Source organism: Rhincodon typus, chromosome 7 (assembly GCF_021869965.1).
Source record: "Rhincodon typus isolate 14 chromosome 7, sRhiTyp1.1, whole genome shotgun sequence".
NCBI lineage: Eukaryota > Metazoa > Chordata > Chondrichthyes > Orectolobiformes > Rhincodontidae > Rhincodon > Rhincodon typus.
Window position 1 is genome coordinate 17,256,149 of NC_063338.1, and position 19,100 is coordinate 17,275,248.

The 19,100-nt window shown below is 41.2% G+C and overlaps 1 protein-coding gene across 1 annotated transcript in view; it reads left to right on the top strand.

Annotated features, from left to right (window-relative positions):
• The window catches only part of LOC109922213 (ras-associated and pleckstrin homology domains-containing protein 1-like), a 33,743-nt gene extending 19,652 nt beyond the window's left edge, over positions 1-14,091 (top strand). Inside the window, exons 4-5 of the mRNA XM_048598701.1 lie at positions 1,322-1,399; positions 14,023-14,091. Of these exons, the coding sequence (XP_048454658.1) occupies positions 1,322-1,399; positions 14,023-14,091 (147 nt within the window). The remainder of the gene's footprint in view (positions 1-1,321; positions 1,400-14,022) is intronic.
• The last annotated feature ends 5,009 nt before the right edge of the window (positions 14,092-19,100 follow it).

The following is a 19,100-nucleotide window of genomic DNA, read 5'->3' on the forward strand; positions in this document are numbered from 1 at the left end:
TAGGCCCGAAACGTCAGCCTCTCTGCTCCTATGATGCTGCTTGGCCTACTGTGTTCATCCAGCCCTGCACCTTGTTGTCTCTATATATTGCATTGATCGGCTTTTCCTTTTTTTTTTAAACAAAAAGCTTTTGTAAACACTACCAGCTTATTTTCAAATTCTAAAATCCACTTATTCTTCTCCCCTACCCATTTCTCTCAGAAGGTTACATGCCAGTTATAACTTGCTTTCTTTGCTATGGTGTTCTGTTTTGATTTTGCATATTTGCTTGGTCATCCTTCTGAACTTGCATCCCCCTCTTTTAATCTCATTCCCTTGCTGTCTGTTGTGTAATTAGTTACAGATATACTGACTTTTCTAGTTTATATTGAAGAGGGAACTTTTTTTTTTGCTACTTTTAATTGCACATCATCATCTATTTTAATCATGATTTTCTTGCTTGGTTATTTGTTCTTCAATCTATCCTAATGTTTCGATGTCAAGGTAACTAATGATCACTGAAATTGACCTGAGAAACCATCGAGTGCTATCATCTTTTTGGCTGATGTTGCTTTAAAAACATAAGCACATGTAAAATATGACTATTGCAGATTGTTTATTTATTTTTTTAAAAGGAATAAAGAATGCTAATGCCTTTTATCTCAAAGGAATACCGCGGGAAATGAGCACTTAGATACTCTGTTCAACGTAGCAGATGGCCAGCACTGAATCATAAGCTCAAATATGGTTTGAGCTCATTTGGTGGATACTGTCCGATGCTTATTCAAGTCAAACAATTCCTGTGTTCACTCCATGTACCGGGGAAGCAATCTGCATAGGCACAGACACTGGAGAAGTGGTCACTACTAATATTTGGGATCCAAGATGCGAAATTACGATGGGCATTCTGATGTATGAATGGGTCACTGTAATTTGAAAACCGAGTGGTCAGATGACAATGCATATATTAAACTCTGGAAGCATTGAAGTTTTGTATTAGAGTCTAGTCTACACAGAATGAATTAGTCTAAAATGAAGCAATTGCACTTTAATACTCTGCCATCTGGAACTTCTGGATGTGTGATGTAAAATCTATCTGAAAAAGAACTCCAGGTAACTTTCCCAATACAGCTTAAAAATATGGAATAGCTTGACCTGTGGTTCTTAATTTTCCCATACAAATGCATGCTGGTGGAAAGAGCATCTGACAAGTATGGTAACCATCCTTTTCCCCTGTATCCTTAGTGTAAAGAGTCTTTTTTTATTTTGTTCCCTTCTGCATGATTTTAAATGGGATTCCTTCCCTCCTTTTTTGTATTCCTCTTCCATTGCACCTCCACAGCATGCTTCCTCAAGTCGTCACAGTAAACAGGTCAGACGCCATCTTGACTTTGTGGAGGAAGACTTGGAGCTGAGGACTGTAAGTCACTATCACAGTGCATGTTTATGCATGATTGCATGTATTCACTTGTTTCCATGCTCTTCCTTGCTTGCATGTTTTTATTGATTTTACATTGCCTTGTACTTGTGTTACTTGCTTTTTCCACATTTTATCTTTCTTATCAAGTTGTCAATCTCATTAATTAAATCAAAAAATCAGTAGTTAGGCTGAACATTTCGATCAGCACCTGAAGAAAAGTTTTGAAACTTTGGTATAAAAGTGTTTCCTTGGAGACTTTCTTAAAGTGACTGGATTGTTCAGACCTTTGAGTGTAGGAGTTGGGACATTATGTTGAGGTTGTACAGATGTTAGTGAGGCTTCTTCTGGAGTACTGTGTGCAATTCTGATCACCCTGTTACAGGAACAATATTATTAAGCTGGAGAGGGTTCCGAAGAGATTTATCAGGATGTTGCCGGGTCTAGAGGATTTGAGTTATAAGGACACGTTGGATAGGCTGAGACGTTTTTCACTGGAGCGTAGAGGTTGAGAAGTGACCTTGGAGGTTTATAAAATAATGAGGATATAGATAAGGTGAATGGTGCATGTCTTTTCCCTAGGGTGGGGGATTTCAGACTAGGGGGCTTATTTTTAAATTTGAGGGCGGAAAGATTTAAAAAGGACATGGGGGCAATTTTTTTGCACAGAGTAGTTCGTATGTGGAATGAACTTCGAGAGGAAGTGGTGGATGCAGGTACAGTTACAACATTTAAAAGACATTATGATAAGGACATGAATAAGAAATGCTTGGAGGGATATGGACCAAGTGCAGGCAGGTGGGATTAGTTTAGTTTGGGATTATGTTTGGAATGGATTGGTTGGACCAAAGGCTCTGTTTCCGTGCTGTAAGACTCTTATGACTTATGATTGCCTTTTGAGATGGATGATCAGATGAAAATGGAATAAATACCCTTCTGGATGCAGCTGTCAAGGCCCCTTTGTTTTACTGGTAGAGACACTTGCTGATATTTGCTGTTGAAAATGCTTCAGTTATGAAAATAGGGAAACATATGGTCCTCATGAAATCCGTGTCTTCCTTTCGTTGAAAAAATTCACTCACTCGTAATTTTACAATTTGGCTGGAGCTAGATTTGTCTAAAGCAATCCCCGACAAGCAGCTATTAACAGAGTGCTATAAATGCCTGTGTAAGAGTAAATGTGTATTAGTGTTTGAGCAAGAACTAAATTTAGCTTTCAAAGGTGCTTAAGGAAGCAATTTCTTGAAACAAATAGCAATGCTGTTAGCAATTCCCCTTAATTCACAATTTCATCTGACAGCAGCAACTCTGTGCTAGTTGAAAATCCGGCTGTGTTGTGAAATGCTCAGCCTATATCCCATAAAACTAATAGTCCATCTACTGTTGATTTGTGAGGTGAAGTGAATTGCTGAAATCAGAGATCAGCCCTTTTTTAAATGCCTCAAATTATTACTGTAATAGTAATTTCCAATAAAGCCAAATGTCCTTTTGTTTGCAGGCTTTGCTCTGTCTCCCTTCCTCCTCCCCTCTCTCATGGGCACTTTAACAATTATTCTTCACATGTGAACTTAAATTTTTATTACTAGCAGACTATACAGATGTCATGGAAACATTACCGTTAATTTGTGCAAGGCCCAACAAGTGCTTTCATTCTCTGGCAGCTTACCGAAGTGGCTGTTTTTCATGGATTGGGATGAAGGCCAGTTAGTTCAGTTGACTACATGGCTAGTATGTGGTTATGAATAATGTCAGTAGAACAGGTTTAATTCCTATTCTGTTTGTGATAGACGCCTGACCTGTCTCCTTGTTCTGCCCCTGAGAATGAGCAATGACAAACCTCCACTGACACAAACTGCCGAGAAAATAGCTCAGGATAAAGCATCAGCTGACAATGACCCAACGAATTGCCTCCAAGCACAGCACAAGTGAATGAATGAATGAACCACTGGGTGCAACCAGGTTACTCAATCTATAAAGTATGTCACAGCATCATCCTGAATTTACACATTTCTTCAGCAATACATGGTGATTAGAAGCAAATATAGATTTCTAGATACTAATGCCATTAGGATATATGGAATCAGAGTCATACAGCATTGAAACAGACCTTTCTGTCCAACTATCACATGCTGACCATGTTCCCAAACTAAACTGGTCCCACTTGCCTGCGTTTGGCCCATATCCCTCTAAATCTTTCCTATTCATGTACTTATGCAAATGTCTTTTAAATATCCAAATGACTTTTATATGTTGTAACTGTTCCTACATCCATCAGTTCCTCTGGCAGTTCCTTCCACACACGGACCACTCTGTGTTTAAAAAAAAAAGTTGCCCTTCATCTCCTTTTTAAAACTTTCTTCTCTCACCTTAAAAAATATGCTCCTTAATTTTGAACTCTCGCACCCTGGGGAAAACACACTTGCTTTTCATGTTATTTATACCCCTCGTTATTTTAGGAACCTCTATAAGGTCACTCCTCAACCTCCTATGTTCCAGTGGAAAAAGTCCCAGCCTATTTTTATAACTCAACCCTCCATTCCCAGCAACATCCTGGTAAACCTTTTTCAACCCCCTCCAATTTAACAATATCCTTCCTATGGCAGGGCGACCAGAAACTGCACACAGTACTCCAGAAGAAGCCTCACCAACATCCTGTGCAACCTCAACAGGACATGCCAGCTTCTATACTGAAAGGTCTGAGTAATGGAGGCAAGCATGCTAAATACCTTTTTAACCACCCTCTCTACCTGTGATGCAAATTTCAAAGAATTATGTAGTTGAATAGCTAGGTCTCTCTGTTCTACAACACTTGCCAGGGCCCTACAGTTAATTGTGTAAATCTTGCCCTTGTTTATCTTACCAAAATGCAATACCTCACATTTATCCAAATTAAACTCCATCTGCCACTCCTCAGCCCACTGACCCAATTGATCAAGGTCTCTTTTGTAATCTTAGAGAACCTTCTTTGCTGTCGACTATGCCACCAATTTTGTCATCTGCAAGCTTTACTAACCATGCCTTCTATATTCTCATCCAAATCGTTTATATAAATCACAAACAAAAGTTGACTCAGTACCAATCCTGTGGAACACTGCTGGTCACAGGCCCCCAGTCTGAAAAGCAACCCTCCACCACCAACCTCTGTCTCTTATCATCAAGTCAATTTCGTATTCAGTTGGTAAGCTCACCCCGCATCCCATTTGATCCACTTTACTAATTAGTCTATCATGCAGAACCTTGTCAAATGCTTTATTAAAGTCCATGTAAACAGCGTCTACCACTCTGCCCTCGTCAATCTTTTTGGTTACTTCCTCAAAAAACTCAATCAAGTTTGTGAATCGCAATTTCCCTTGCACAAAACCATGCTGACTATCCCTGATCAGTCCTCATCTCTCTAAATGCATGTAAATCCTGTCTTTCAGAATTGCCTCCAACAACTTACTCACCACCATGTCAGGCTCACAGCTCTGTGTAGTTTCTAGGTTTCTCCTTACAACCTTTCTTAAATAAAGGCACAAATTAGCCACTGTCCTGTCCTCTGGCACCTCACCGATGGTTAGAGATGATACAAATATTTCTGTTAGGGGCCCTATCCCAGGATACACTTGATCAGGTCCCAGAGATTTATTCACCTTAATGTTTTCTAAGAACTCCAGCATTTCCTCTTCTGTGATGTGAGCTGTTTTCAAAACATTGATATTTATTTTCCCAAGTTCACTAGCCTCCATTTCTTTCACCACCGTAAAAACTGATATGAAATATTCATTTAGCATCTCTCCCATCACCTGAGGTTCAGCACATTGATGACCTCATTGATCTTTAAGGAGCACTATTCTCTCTGTAGTTGTTCTTTTGCTAGTAATGTACTTGTAGAATCTCTTTGAATTGTCCTTAGCCTTAACCTTGTCTGCCAAGGCTATCTTATTATCCCCGCTTTGTCCTCCTGATTTCCCTCTTAAGAATGCCCTTACAATCTTTATATTCTTCAAGAGATTCATTTGATTCCAGTTGTCCATATCTAAAATATGATTCTTTTTTACTCCTGACTAGAGCCTCAATATCTTTATTCATCCATTGTACGCCACTCTTACCAGCCTTACCTTTTACTCTAACAGGAGCATAATGCCTTTGAACTCTCTCACTTTCGAAAGCCCCCCTTTGTCAGTCATCCCTTTACTTTCAAACAGTCTATGCCAATCAACTTTTGAAAGTACTTGTCTTATAACATTAAAATTTGCCTTACTTCAGTTAAGAACATTAGCTTTTATGGAAGACTTATCCTTTTTCATAACTATTTCATAACTAATAGAAATATGATCACTAGTCCCAAAGTTTTTCCCAACTGTCACTTGCCCACTGCCTTATTTCCCAAGAAGAAGTCCAGTTTTCCTCCTCTAGTAAGTTCATTTACATATTGATAAAGAACATTTTCTTGAACACATTTAACAAACTCCTCATCACCCAAGCCTTTAATGCTATTACAGTCCCAGTCAATGTTTGGGAAAGTAAGATCTTCTACTATTACAACCCTATTATTCTTAAATATGTCTGTCATCTCTTTACATATTTGCTCCTCAATTTCCCTTTGACTATTGGGGAACCTATAGTACAGTCCTATGAAGATGATCATCCCTTTTTTATTTTTAATTTCTACCAATGTAGTTTGACTGGATGATCCCTCAGAAATATCTTCTCTAATTACAATAATGTTATCCTTAATCAAAAACTCCACTCCCCATCTCGCCTCCCTTTCTATCCTTCAGGTATGAGGATAATGTGGGAAGATAATGTTGACGTAGATAATTAGTCATAATCTAGAATAACAGAAAAGACTCAAGGGATCACATAACCTGTGGTAATCCCAGGTTCAGCAAGTAACTGCTCTCCTCATAATTCCAACAAAGTATTCAACAGGTATTAAGTATTTTACTGGATATAAATTGTCCCATTGGGAACACCCAGCATGGGTTGATGAAGGGTAGGTCATGTTTAACTAATTTGGTGGAATTCTTTGAGGACATTACTTGCATGGTGGACAATGGGGAACCTGTGGATGTGGTGTATCTGGATTTCCAGAAGGCATTTGACAAGGTGCCACACCAAAGGCTGCTACATAAGATAAAGTTGCATGGTATTACAGGTAATGTATTGGCATGGATAGAGGATTGGTTGACCAGTAGAAAGCAAAGAGTAGGGGTAAATGGGTGTTTTTCTAGTTGGCGGTCAGTGGCTAGTGGTGTGCCTCAGGGATCAGTGTTGGGACCGCAATTGTTTACAATTTACGTAGATCATTTGGGGTTGGGGACTAAGTGTGGTATGTCAAAATTTGCAGATGACACCAAGGTGAGTGGTAGAGCAAAGTGTGCAGAAGACACTGAAAGTCTGCAGAGGGATATAGATAGTCTAAGTGAGTGGGCAAAGGTCTGGCAGATGGAGTACAATGTTGATAAGTGAGGTCATCCATTTTGGTAGGAATAACAGCAAAATGGACTATGTTTTAAATGATAAAAAATTGCAGCACGCTGCTGTGCAGAGAGACTTGGGTGTCCTTGTGCATGAATCGCTAAAAGTAGGATTGCAGGTGCAGCAGGTAATTAAAAAGGCAAATGGAATTTTGTCTGCCATTGCTAGAGGGATGGAGTTTAAAAACAGGGAGGCTATGCTGCAGCTGTATAGGGTCCTGGTGAGGCCACACCTGGAGTACTGTGTGCAGTTTTGGTCTCCTTACTTGAGAAGAGATATACTAGCACTGGAGGCGTTGCGGAGGAGATTCACTCGGTTGATTCCAGAGTTGAGAGGGTTGGATTATGAGGAGAGACTGAGTAGACTGGAATTATACTCATTGGAATTCAGAAGAATGAGGGGAGATCTTATAGAAACGTATAAGATTATGAAGGGAATAGATAAGGTGGAGGCAGGGAGGTTGTTTCTGCTAGCAGGTGAAACTAGGACTAGAGGGCATTGCCTCAATAAAGGAAAGCAGATGTAGGTCAGGTGGAACTTGTTCACCCAAAGGGCTGTGAATCTGTGGAATTCCCTGCCCAATGAAGCGGTTGAAGCTACCTCGCTAATGTTTTTAAGGCAAGGCTAGATAAATTTTTGAACAGTAAAGGAATTAAGGGTTATGGTGAGTGGGCGGGTAAGTGGACCTGAGTCTTAAAAAGATCAGCCATGATCTTATTAAATGGTGGGAAGGCTTGAGGGGCCAGATGGCCTACTCCTGCTCCTAGTTCTTATGTTCTTATGTTCTTATTTTGGTGTGTGATAGAAATTGGAGTTTAACACATCATTAAAAAAATTTCTTTGGGCAGTTTAGGTTTTAGTCAGATGACAAAACTGGATGAATGAACAAAGGAAAATAGGTCCATCTCTTACGATCCTTATCTCAAAGATGCCATGCTTCCTCATTGCTCCTGCTTTGCTGAGTGGCTATGTGGCAAAATAAGTGCTATAAACCTGACACACTGATACTGATAGTTTAAAATGGCAGAAGTCATTTGGCCTCAGTTGGTAGAGAATAGCACTTGCGACTAATAATGATCCTCTTCTCTCCCATATGAAACTGATGCCTTCTGCCATCTATGTTTGAATAAAGTTAATTTTAATGAGAGAAAACAGTTCTTTAACAAGAACAAACAATGTGCACGGTAGATCGTGCAATTATTTCTCCAATACAACAATGACATCACTGGTGTTGCTTCCTTCGCTCATCCGGAATTGGGAAAGTTTATCAATTTCGCATCCAATCTCCATCCTGCTCTCGCCTCACGTGAACCATCTCTGACTCCTCCCTTCCCTTCCCTTGACATCTCTCTTTTTATTCCTGGAAATAGGATGACCACCAATATCCACAAAAAACCGACTGACTCCCACAGTTACCTTGACTATACATCCATGTACATTGCTTCCTGTAAAGATTTTATTCCATTCTTTCGGTTTCTGTCCATCTCACCTGTTGCAATGATGCCAGCTTCTACTGAGCATCTCCAAAATGTCCAAACTCTTCCTCAACCAAGGATTCCCCACCACTGTGTTCGATGGGGCCCTCAGCCAAGCCTGATCCATCTCCTGCACTTCAGACTTCACCCCTTCTCTTCCCTCCCACAACAGCGATAGGATCCCCCTTGTCTTCACCTACCATCCCACTAGCATCTAAATCCAAAGAATCATTAGCCACCATTTCCGCCACGTCCAGTGGAATGCCATCACTAGACACTTTTTTCCTCCCCTCCCTTGTCAGCCTTCTGCGGGGACTGTTCCCTCTGAGACACCCTGGTCCACTCTTCCACTCTCAACACCTTGCCACATTCCCATAGCACCTTTCCATGCAATTGCAGAAGATGTAACACCTATCCATTTACTTCCTCACTATTCACTATCCAAGAGCCCAGATACACCTTCCGGGTGAAGCAGGGATTTACCTACACTTCACTTAATCGAGTCTACTGTATTCATTGCTCACAATACGGTCTCCCTACTCTGGGGACATGAAATACATACTGGCAACTGCTTTGCAGAACACCAACGTTCTGTCTGCAAAAATGACTCTGAGCCTCCTGTTGCCTGCCTCTTCAACACCCCATCATGTTCACTGGCCAACATCTGTCTCCTGATTGTTGGAGTGCTGCACTGAAGCTCAGTGCAAGCTGAAAGAACAGTACCTCATTTTTTGCTTGGGAACTCTGTAGTCTTCAATACCAAGTTCAATAATTTTCAGGCCTGAAGACCACCTCCCATCTCCTTACCTCAAATGCATGCAACCAGGGCTTGTCATTACATGGACTGCTTCCTGAATCATCCCATTGTCAGCTGCTAATGGTCCCCTTTAGCAGATATTGATTCCCCCAGCTTGACCTTTAACCATTCCTTTGTCTGTCCAACTGTTGTTCTGTCTCTGGGCTTCATCTTGACCTATCGTTTACTCCTTCCCCCTCCCCCCACCCATCTTCAGCGTTTATACCAATCTTTTCCTAGCTACAATCTGTTCTGAAGAAGGGTCATTGGACCCGAGACATTAACTTTGCTTTCTGTATACAGATACTGCCTGAAATGCTGAGTTTTCCCAGCAAGTTCTTTTATCATCACTATCACCTGCCTTAATTCCAAAGAATTCCAAAGAATTCCAAAGAACTCAAAATGTTAATGCAGACAGTCTGTCCAGAGATGCCAGACCTGCTGAGTTTCTCCAGCATTTTGTTTTTATTTCATCATTCCTGTTCAGCTTTAGTTTGGAATCTGCTTCTGTTAACTAAGTAGTTCTGAATTCATTTTTAAAGGTAAGTGCTTTGGCTGGTTTTGCTGTTAAGAGATGCAGAATCTTTGCATTGCATATGGCAGCCTTGTATCTGTTTTTTATTCAGCTGAGCAAGTTTACAACTGCCTCAGTCAACTGATCAGTCACAAAGCAGGGATCCGAGACTAATCTGATCTGTGTTTAGATTAATTGGTAAGTTTTGTACATCTACGCTGCTTGTAGAAGCAGCAGTAGTTTACACCTGAAGGTCATCCATAAGACTAAAATGAAAATCCACAATTATAGTCAGCATGGATTTGTGAGGGGTAGATCATGCCTCACAAACCTTATTGAATTCTTTGAAGAGGTGACCAAACACATGGATGAAGGTAGAGTAGTGGATGTGGTATACATGGATTTAAGTAAGGCGTTTGATAACGTTCCCCATGGTAGGCTCATGCAGAAAGTAAGGAGGCATGGGGTAGGGGGAAATGTGGCAGATTGGATTCAGAATTGGCTGACCCTTAAAAGACAAAGGGACGGAAGATATTCAACATGGTGCTCAGTTACGAGTGGTGTGCCACAAGTATCTGTTCTGGGTCCTCTTCTATTTGTGATTTTTTGTAAATGATTTGGATGTAGGAATGGAAGGGTGGATTAGTAAGTTCGCGGGTGATACGAAGGTGGGTCGAGTTGTGGATAGTGCGGAGGGCTGTTATCGGTTACAAAGGGACATTGATAGGAGGTAGAGCTGGGCTGAGAAGTGGCAGATGATGTTTAACCCTGAAAAGTGTGAGGTGATTTATTTTGGAAGGACAAATTTGAAAGCAGAATATAGGGTTAACGAAAAGATTCTTGGCAGTGTGGAGGAGCAGAGGGATCTTGGGGTTCATGGCCACAGTTCCCTGAAAGCTATCCACCCAGGTGGATAGAGTTAAGAAGGCATATGGTGTGTTAGCTTTCATTAATAGAGGGATTGAGTTCAAGAGCTGTGAAGTTATGCTGCAGCTATACAAAAACCCTGGTTCGGCCACATCTGGAGTATTGTGTCCAGTTCTGGTCGCCTCAATACAGGAAAGATGTGGAAGCATTGGAAAAGGTGTAGAGGAGATTTACCAGGATGTTGCCTGGAAGAGGGAAGGTCTTACAAGGAAAGGTTGAGAGCTAGGGCTCTTCTCTTTTTAGAACGACGAAGATGAGAGGTGACTTGATAGAGGTGTACAAAATGATCAGAGGTATAGATAGAGTGGACAACCAGAGACTTTTCCTAGGGTAGAGGTAGCTATTACGAGGGGGCATAGTTTTAAAGTGAGTGGAGATAGACATGGGGAGACGTCAGGGGTAGGTTCTTCGCTCAGAGTGGTAGGGGCGTGGAATGCATTTCCGGAGAGGGTAGTGAAGTCGGCCTCATTAGGGGCATTTAAGCGGCTATTAGATAGGCATATGGATGATAGTATAAGGTAGGGGTGGAGGTTAGATATACCTTAGGTTTAGGGTAAAAGCTCGGCACAACATCATAGGCTGAAGGGCCTGTACTGTTCTATGTTCTATGTTGTAATACTGTATTGTTCATCATGAGGTGTTGGAGTGCCACGGTGTTTTGTGCCCTTCAAAGAACAGCCTGGAAAGGATATTGTGATTGACTCACGTTAAGTAGTATTTTATAACAATGAATTTGTATAGTTTTAAAGTAACAGATTCAAGACATTGAATATGTATAGTAAAATCAGATAGACCTCTTTATGAAATGTCTCCATTTATAGTCTGTTTTACATTTATGTTGAGGTGCACTTTTTCATTTAGGACTAGTAAATGTCCCATTTTATTTAAAATACTTTAATTAAGCTCCTGCACCACAGGAACAAGGCTGTGCTGATTTCATAAACTATCTACTACTGTGTCATTGAGGAAAAAGTCAGTATCGTAGCATACCCTTGGTTGGGACACAAAAAAAACAGACTTGGGAAGCAGAATTTAACCATGGGACTGTGAGGTAGGCCCTTGGCCCAAAGTATGGGGTGTAAATGAAGGACAATATTTGTAATTGGAAAACTTGGGAAAGAAAGTTAAGGACAAAAAAGCAACAGATCTCAAAACTATCTGAAATTGAGCTGAGAAAATGGGAGCTTCCTGCTGACTGTTAATTGTACATTCTCTTTTTTTCTAATAAAAAAGCCATCAAACCAAAATAACAGCAGAAGAACATTACACAAAGTTGTTGGAGAAACTCAGCAGGCCTGGCTGCATCTGTGGAGCAACAGAGTTAATGTTTCGAGTCCAATGGCTCTTCTTCAGAATGATGTCTCAGTTCCGAAGAAAAGTGATTGGACTTAAAACTTAAAACTTAAATCTGTTTTGCTGTCCACAGATCTTGCCAGACCTGCTGAGTTTTTCTCCAACATTATTTCTATTTCAGATCTCTAGCATCCACAGTATTTTGTTTTTAGAAGAAAATTATAATTGGCTTGGATTTCCACCTCAAACTACTAACACCCTTACAAGCGCGCTCAGTTTTGTAAACCTTACAAACTGGTTTATAGATGAAAAATGACCATTTCTGAGAAGTATGTGGATCTTCAGCCCAAAATTCATGCCTTTACCAAGGGCTCAGAAGGAGCAACTGCTGACCCACTATGGAGGGAGAAAACTGCAAATGTCTACAACTGAACTATTTAATCGGTTGAATTGATGCATTTGAAATAGCAACTACTATTCCCTATGCTTGTTATCCAACTAAGGTTGATGTGAATGTCTTTGTGTTGCAAGATATAAATGATAAGTCAGCTGATGTTCTGATTTTTACCATCAGAAACCAGTCAAGTTTGAAGTATCTTTATAGCTTGATTAGTTGGGTAGCCCATATATATTGTCAGAGCTGTCATTTTGATTCACACTTACTTGCAGCCAATTTCTTTCTTGTCCCACCCTTTGCCAGTGACTCTGGAGTTCCTCGACTCCTTAGTGAAATATGCTGAGTTATGATTTAAAAATTTTGCACTGCTCAGGTTTATAAAAGTTAACGGAACCGTGGAAATAAACCCATTCACTAATTAAGTGGAAGATTGCACACAGCAGTGTACCCTCTCCACTTCCCCCAAATGCAGTGAAAATTTTAATTTATCAGTACATCACTTGACGTTACGCAGCTTGAAGCCAGGCTGGACAGATTATAATTGGGTCATGTTGGTGACTGTCTTGAGTGTAATGCAGACAATGAATTTCCATGCACCCGCTGTCACACTATCCAAGCAATGGTGCTGATTTTACTGTATTAATGTGAAGTATTATGTTTCATGTAGATGAAGTCTCCTTTTGTAGTCATCTAGGATTCTAGTTTAGTTTAAGCTGGTGAAGAATATTCCCACAGTTTTTTAAATTCTCTAGGACAATCCAAAAACCAGATTTAAATTGGGGGAAAATTTTTATAAATTCTGAAGAAATATGAACAAACCAGCTGCTGTGAAAACATTAGATTGAAATCTCCTCCAAGCTTGGTAGCAATGATCTTTTAGATACTTAGAGTCATGGAGTCATACAGCACTAAAATATACCCTTTGTTCCAACTTGTCCATGCAGACCATATTTCCCAAGCTAAACTAGTCCCACTTGCCTGTGTTTGGCCCATATCCCTTTAAACCTTTCCTATTCATGTACCTGCCCAAACCCTAGGGAAAAGACCTTTGTTATTCACTTTGTCTAAGGCCCTCATGAGTTTATAAATCTCAATAACGTCACCCCTCAACTTGCTATACTCCAGCTTAGTAGTACTGGTCTTTTTAGGTACTTAAATGTGAATAAGTAGTGTAGAAATCAGGCATGCAAGCTAATATTTCACCAAGATCTATTTGGTATTGATACAGACAGTGCATTTTTTGGGAATTATTTTTTGCTGGGAAATTAGCATTATCAATTTTTTAAAAGTTTGTTTACATGATGTTGACAGTGCTGGCTGGGTCAGTATTAATTGCCTATTCCTAATTGCCCTTTGAAGTGGTTGTGAGCTGCCACCTTGAAACAATGCAGTCCTTGTAGGTAGATCACAATGCTGAAAGGGAGGCAATTCCAGGGTTTTAATATGCAGTGTATTATTAAAATGTGACCATATATTTGCTCATTACTGACCAGATGTTATTCAGAGTTTATTCATGAGCTGTGAGCATTGTGTCTGGACCAGCATTTATTGCCCATCCCTAATTCCGTGAGAAGTTGGTGGTGAGGTCCCTCCTGGAACCAGTGTAGTTCTTGGTTTGTAGGTACATCCGCAGTGATGTCAGGAAGGGAGTTTGAGAATTTTGACCCAGCAACAATGAAAGCATGGTGAGTTTGTTCCACATTCAGGATGGAATGCGCTCGTTGTGGTGTTCCTGTGCATCTGCTCCTATTATTCTTTTAGCTGGTGGAGGTTGCAGGTTTGGAAGATGCTGCTGAAGGAGCCTTGGTGGGTTGCTGTCATGCATCTTGAAGATGGCACATGTTGCTTCAGTGCGTCAGCAGTGATAAGAGTGAATGTTGAAGTTATTAGACAGGCATCCGTCAACAAGCTGCTTTGTTATTTTATCGTATAGCGTTTCTTGAGTGTCATGCTTTATTTACAGCATAGAAACTGGTTATTTGGCTCAACTGGTCCATCGCAGTGTTTATACTTCAAATGAACTTCCTCCCACCCTCCTTCATCTAACTACGTCAACATGGATTTCTATTCTTTTCTCCATAGTGTGCTTCTCCTTAAATATAGCTGTTATTTACCGTTGTAGTACTGTGTTCCACATCCTCCACTCTCTGCATAAAGAAGTTTTTTTGAATTCTCAATTGAATTTATTGTTAACTACCCAATATTTATGGCCTCTGGTTCTAGTCTTATCCACAAGTGGAAACTTCTGCTCTATGTCTACTCTTATCAAATCTTTTCATAATCTTAAAGACCTTGATTGGATCACCCCTCTGTCTTCCCTTTTTTTCGAGAAAAAGAGCCACAGCCTTTTCAAACTTTCTTAATAAATTATATACCGTCAGTTCAATTAACATGTAGATTTTTGCACCTTCTTCAATGCCACCACATTATTTTTTGAAATATGAAGGCCAGAACTGTGCACAGTATTCCAAGTATGGCCTAACTGAACTTCTACACAACTTTTCAATTGTCTATGTGTTCCTTCCTAAATCATAAGACTGCTTAGTCCACCTTGACACAGAAGGGCATGGGCAAGAGTAACTGTACACCCCCTGTTCCAAATAATACGAGTAATGTACCAAGAATGTATTTGCATATGCTTCTCTGCCTGAAACATTGTAAGGAATGTATTCTGGCACACATTTGCACAGTGACAAATGCTGTCAACCACTGAAGTTGTAACATTGTTCAGAACTACTGTAATAGGCCCATTCAAACTTTTTAATAACATGGTTTCAACTTGCCCAAGTGAGTCAATTTTAATTTTAACCCAATTCTTATCCAGTATGCCATACTACATTTTTTTGAACGTTGATATTGCAGGAGTGCCAGAGGCCAAATGCAGTTAGTACAAGTGATGGAGATATTCCTTCCAATTTTACTGCATAACGTTAACTGATTAATTTGCTGTGTCAGGGAGCAATACTACTATTACAAGATTACTACTTGTTCTGTTGCAATGCACATAAATTAAAAAACAGACATAATCCAATCCTGAATTTGTGAATTAACATTTGTATAAAACATTGCAGAGCAAACAAAACACCTCAGTTGGCACAGCCCATGTTCTATTTTTCATTACCACTGAGATTTAAAGATATAATTTGAAGCAAATCCCAAGGTCTCTTCTAAAAAACAGGATAAGTAGAGATTGTTCCCCCGGTCTGTCTCATAATTCAGTTCAAAATAGTGATGAAAAGCACTACTGTTGCTAAGCAACAACAATCATGTAATCATGAAGGAAACCTATTAATATGAAATGAATTTTCGTAATTCCTTTCTGATGTGGGAGATCCTAAATTCTTGGAAAAAGTGCATTTTATTTATGCAATTTAAATTGGCTGCTGACGTTTATTCTTTGCTTATGAAGGACAATTTTGTTTATTTTCTGTTTATTTTGCTACAATAGCACCTGCCCTCTATTGTTCATCTGGGACACTGCTTCTTGGATTACCCGCCAAAAGCACTAAGTTCCATGTGTATGGCTTCACACTAACTTTCAACTGTCTATTTCAAATTAGCAACTATAAAAGCCAAGGCTTAACATTTTATTCCAAAAACTTACATTGATATAGCACTTCAACATGATAAAATGTTCCAAAGTGTTTTACAGGAGAGTAATTGGGCAAAAGGTTACATTGAGCCAAGAGAGTTACTATTTGGACAGGTTCCACGACACCAGGTTACTGGTTCAACAGGTTTACTTGAAATCACACAAGCTTTCGGAGCCCAGCCCTTTCGTCAGGTGCAGTGAGAGAGCAGAGCACACCGACCCAGAGTTTATAGGCAGGGAGATCAACAGATCATACAACTGGTAGAAGTGGAGTGTCAGATGATCAGTCTCTGCAGGTGACCAAGAGTGTTAGACCGTGTGAGTCAAGTGTCAACAGCTGAATAACCAGCGAAGGGATGACCTACTTTCCAATTAAATGAGGCAGTTGGATAATTACAAAAATTTAAAAATAAAGTGGTGCTGGAGACAAACTACGTGACTGGAATTGCATGCTGAATTCAAAACTGTACAAACTAATAAAGGTAGAGAGATCATAACAATGTATCAAGGTGATGCTGTCAAAACAGGACGGTAAGGAAGATTTTACAGATACAGAACAATGTGGTGGGGTCACCTGTAGCGTGTAATGAATCCAAGATGATGGTTGAGGCCACCTTCATGGGTACGGAACTTGGCTATCTGCACGGCAATTCTGTGTTGTTGTGCGCCTCAAAGTCCACCTCGGAGGATGCTTACCTGAAGATCGGAGGCTGAATGTCCTTGACTGCTCAAGTGTTCCCTGACTGGGAGGGAATATTCCTGTCTGGCGATTTGTTGTGCGGTGTCCATTCATCTGTTGTCGTAGTGTCTGCATGGTCTCACCAATATACCATGCCTCGGCATCCTTGCCTGCAGCGTACAAGATAGACAACATTGGCCTCGTCACTTAAGTATCTGTCATGTACGTGCTGGGTGGTGTTCCCATGTGTGATAGTAGTAACTATGTCGATGATCTGACCTGTCTGGCAGAGGTTGCCATGGCAGGGTTGTGTGGTAATATGGTCAATGTTGTCCTGAAGGCTGGGTAGTTTGCTGTGAACAATGGTCTGTTTAAGCTTTGGTGGTTGTTTGAAGGTGAGAAGTGGAGGTGTAGGGAAGATCTTGGTGAGATGCTCATTGTCGTTAATGACATGTTGAAGGCTGTGAAGAACACGGTGTAGGTTATTCGCTCTGGGGAAGTACTGGACGACAAAGGGTACTCTATCGGTCATATCCACTGTCTGCTTTCTGAGGAGGTCGTTGCAGTTTCTCGCTGTGGCATGTTGGAATTGGTGATCGATGAGTTGAACACCGTATCCCATTCTTATGAGGGCGTCCTTCAAAACCTTCAGGTGCTCGTCACGTTCCTCCTCATCTGAGCAGATCCTGTGTACGCGCAGGGCTTGTCTATAGGGTATGGCTTTTTTAATATGTTTAGGGTGAAATTTAGAGAAGTGCAGCATCATGAGGTTATCCATGGGCTTGTGATGGAGTGAGGTACTGAGGTGTCCGTCCTTGATAGAGATGCATGTGTCCAAGGATGAGACTGATTCCAAAGAGTAGGCCATGGTGAGTCTGATGGTGGGATGAAACTTGTTGATATGTAGTTATTTCAGTGATTCTTTGCTGTGAGTCCAAAGGAAGAAAATGTTGTCAGTGTATCTGGTGCATAGCGTTGGTCGGAGGTCCTGTGCAGCAAAGATGTCTTGCTTGAACTTGTGCATAAAAATGTTGGCATATCTGTGCTGCAGATTTGGTCCCCATGGCTGTTCTGTGCAACTAGAAGAAGAACTGGTTGTTGAAGGTGAAGATGTTGTGCTCCAGGATGAAGCAGATGAGTTGTAGGACAGCATCTGGAAATTGGCAGTTGTTGGCATTGAGTACTGAGGCTGTTACAGTGATTCCATTGTCATGGGGAACACTGGTGTAGAGTGCTAAAACATCCGTTGTGCCGAGGAATGTTCCCGGTTCGACTGGTCCGTGGGTGCTGAGTTACTGTGAGGAATCTGTGGTGTTGCGATGGGCTTCAAGATGCCCTCGATATAGCCAGAGAGCTTCTCATACAGGGTCCCTTTGCCTGATACGATGGGACGTCTAGGTCTGTTGGCTTTGTGTATCCTTGGATGGTAGTGGAAATCTCCTAAGCGATGAGTGTCTGGGATGAGAGTGCATAGGATGCTCTGAAGGCTTGGATCAAAAGTCTTGATCAATCTGTTGAGTTGACCGATGTGTTCTTTGGTCGGATCAGCAGGTAGTTGCCTCTAGTGTTCCTGGTTGTATGCTTCTTTGCAGTAGTCCATTCTATTCTGTATGACGATGGCTCCTTCTTTGTCTGCTGGTTTGATGACTATGTTGTGATTCATCTTGTGAGCATGGATAGAGTTGCGTTGTGTTTAGGTGATGTTCTACACTACTTTGTGAGTGCAACTGATGAATCTCGTGTTAATGCATCTCCTTACAGCTTGAGCATACATGTCGAGCCTAGGGCAGCGGCCTTCTGGAGGGGTCCAATTCGACTCCTTATTCTTTGGTTGCTGCACCACGGATCTCTCTCTTGTTGACTGCCTCGATTCATTGGTTGTCTCATTGGGCTCGCTGCTGAGATCTTGGGGTTTGCGGAAGAATTCCCGGAGTCTCATTCACTTGATGAGTTCCTCTGTGTCTGCCACAAGACTAATGGGGTCCATTTTGTTGGTGGGGCAGAAATTGAGTTCTTGGCTGAGAACTTCGATTTCATCCAGTGGAAGGGTGTGGTCAGATAAGCTGATGATAGATTTCCCTTTGCTGGTACTGTTTTCAGCTGTGGTGCCGGGGAGGCTTGGTTACTGCTGGTGGGGATGCCAAGTTTCTCCAGTTTCTTGTTCTTGGTGGGCATATAGGTGGTGTAGTTCCGTTGCCTCATCTGCTTGGCAGTGCCTTGCAACTGTTCTGATGTAGCTTGAGCACAAGCTGAGAATACAGACTCTGTCTCAATTTCAAGGTTGCAGCGTGTGCTGTAGAGTTGGTGTTCGAGATGATTGAGGAGTGCGCGAGAGGTGCGACGGCAGTGTCTCTTGTAGTCTGTGTTGTAGGCCGACCTGAGTGGGTTCATGATTTGTGTTCTCTTGGGATCTTCACTGCTTTCTTGCATTTCTACAGAAACGTGATCTCTGTGTCGATAGTGTGATCTTCTTGGAGATCCTCTCCACTTTGAGCCGGTAGTTTGTTGTGTCTGGTAGCCATGATGTGGAGGTGCCAGTGTTGGACTGGGGTGGACAAAGTCAGAAGT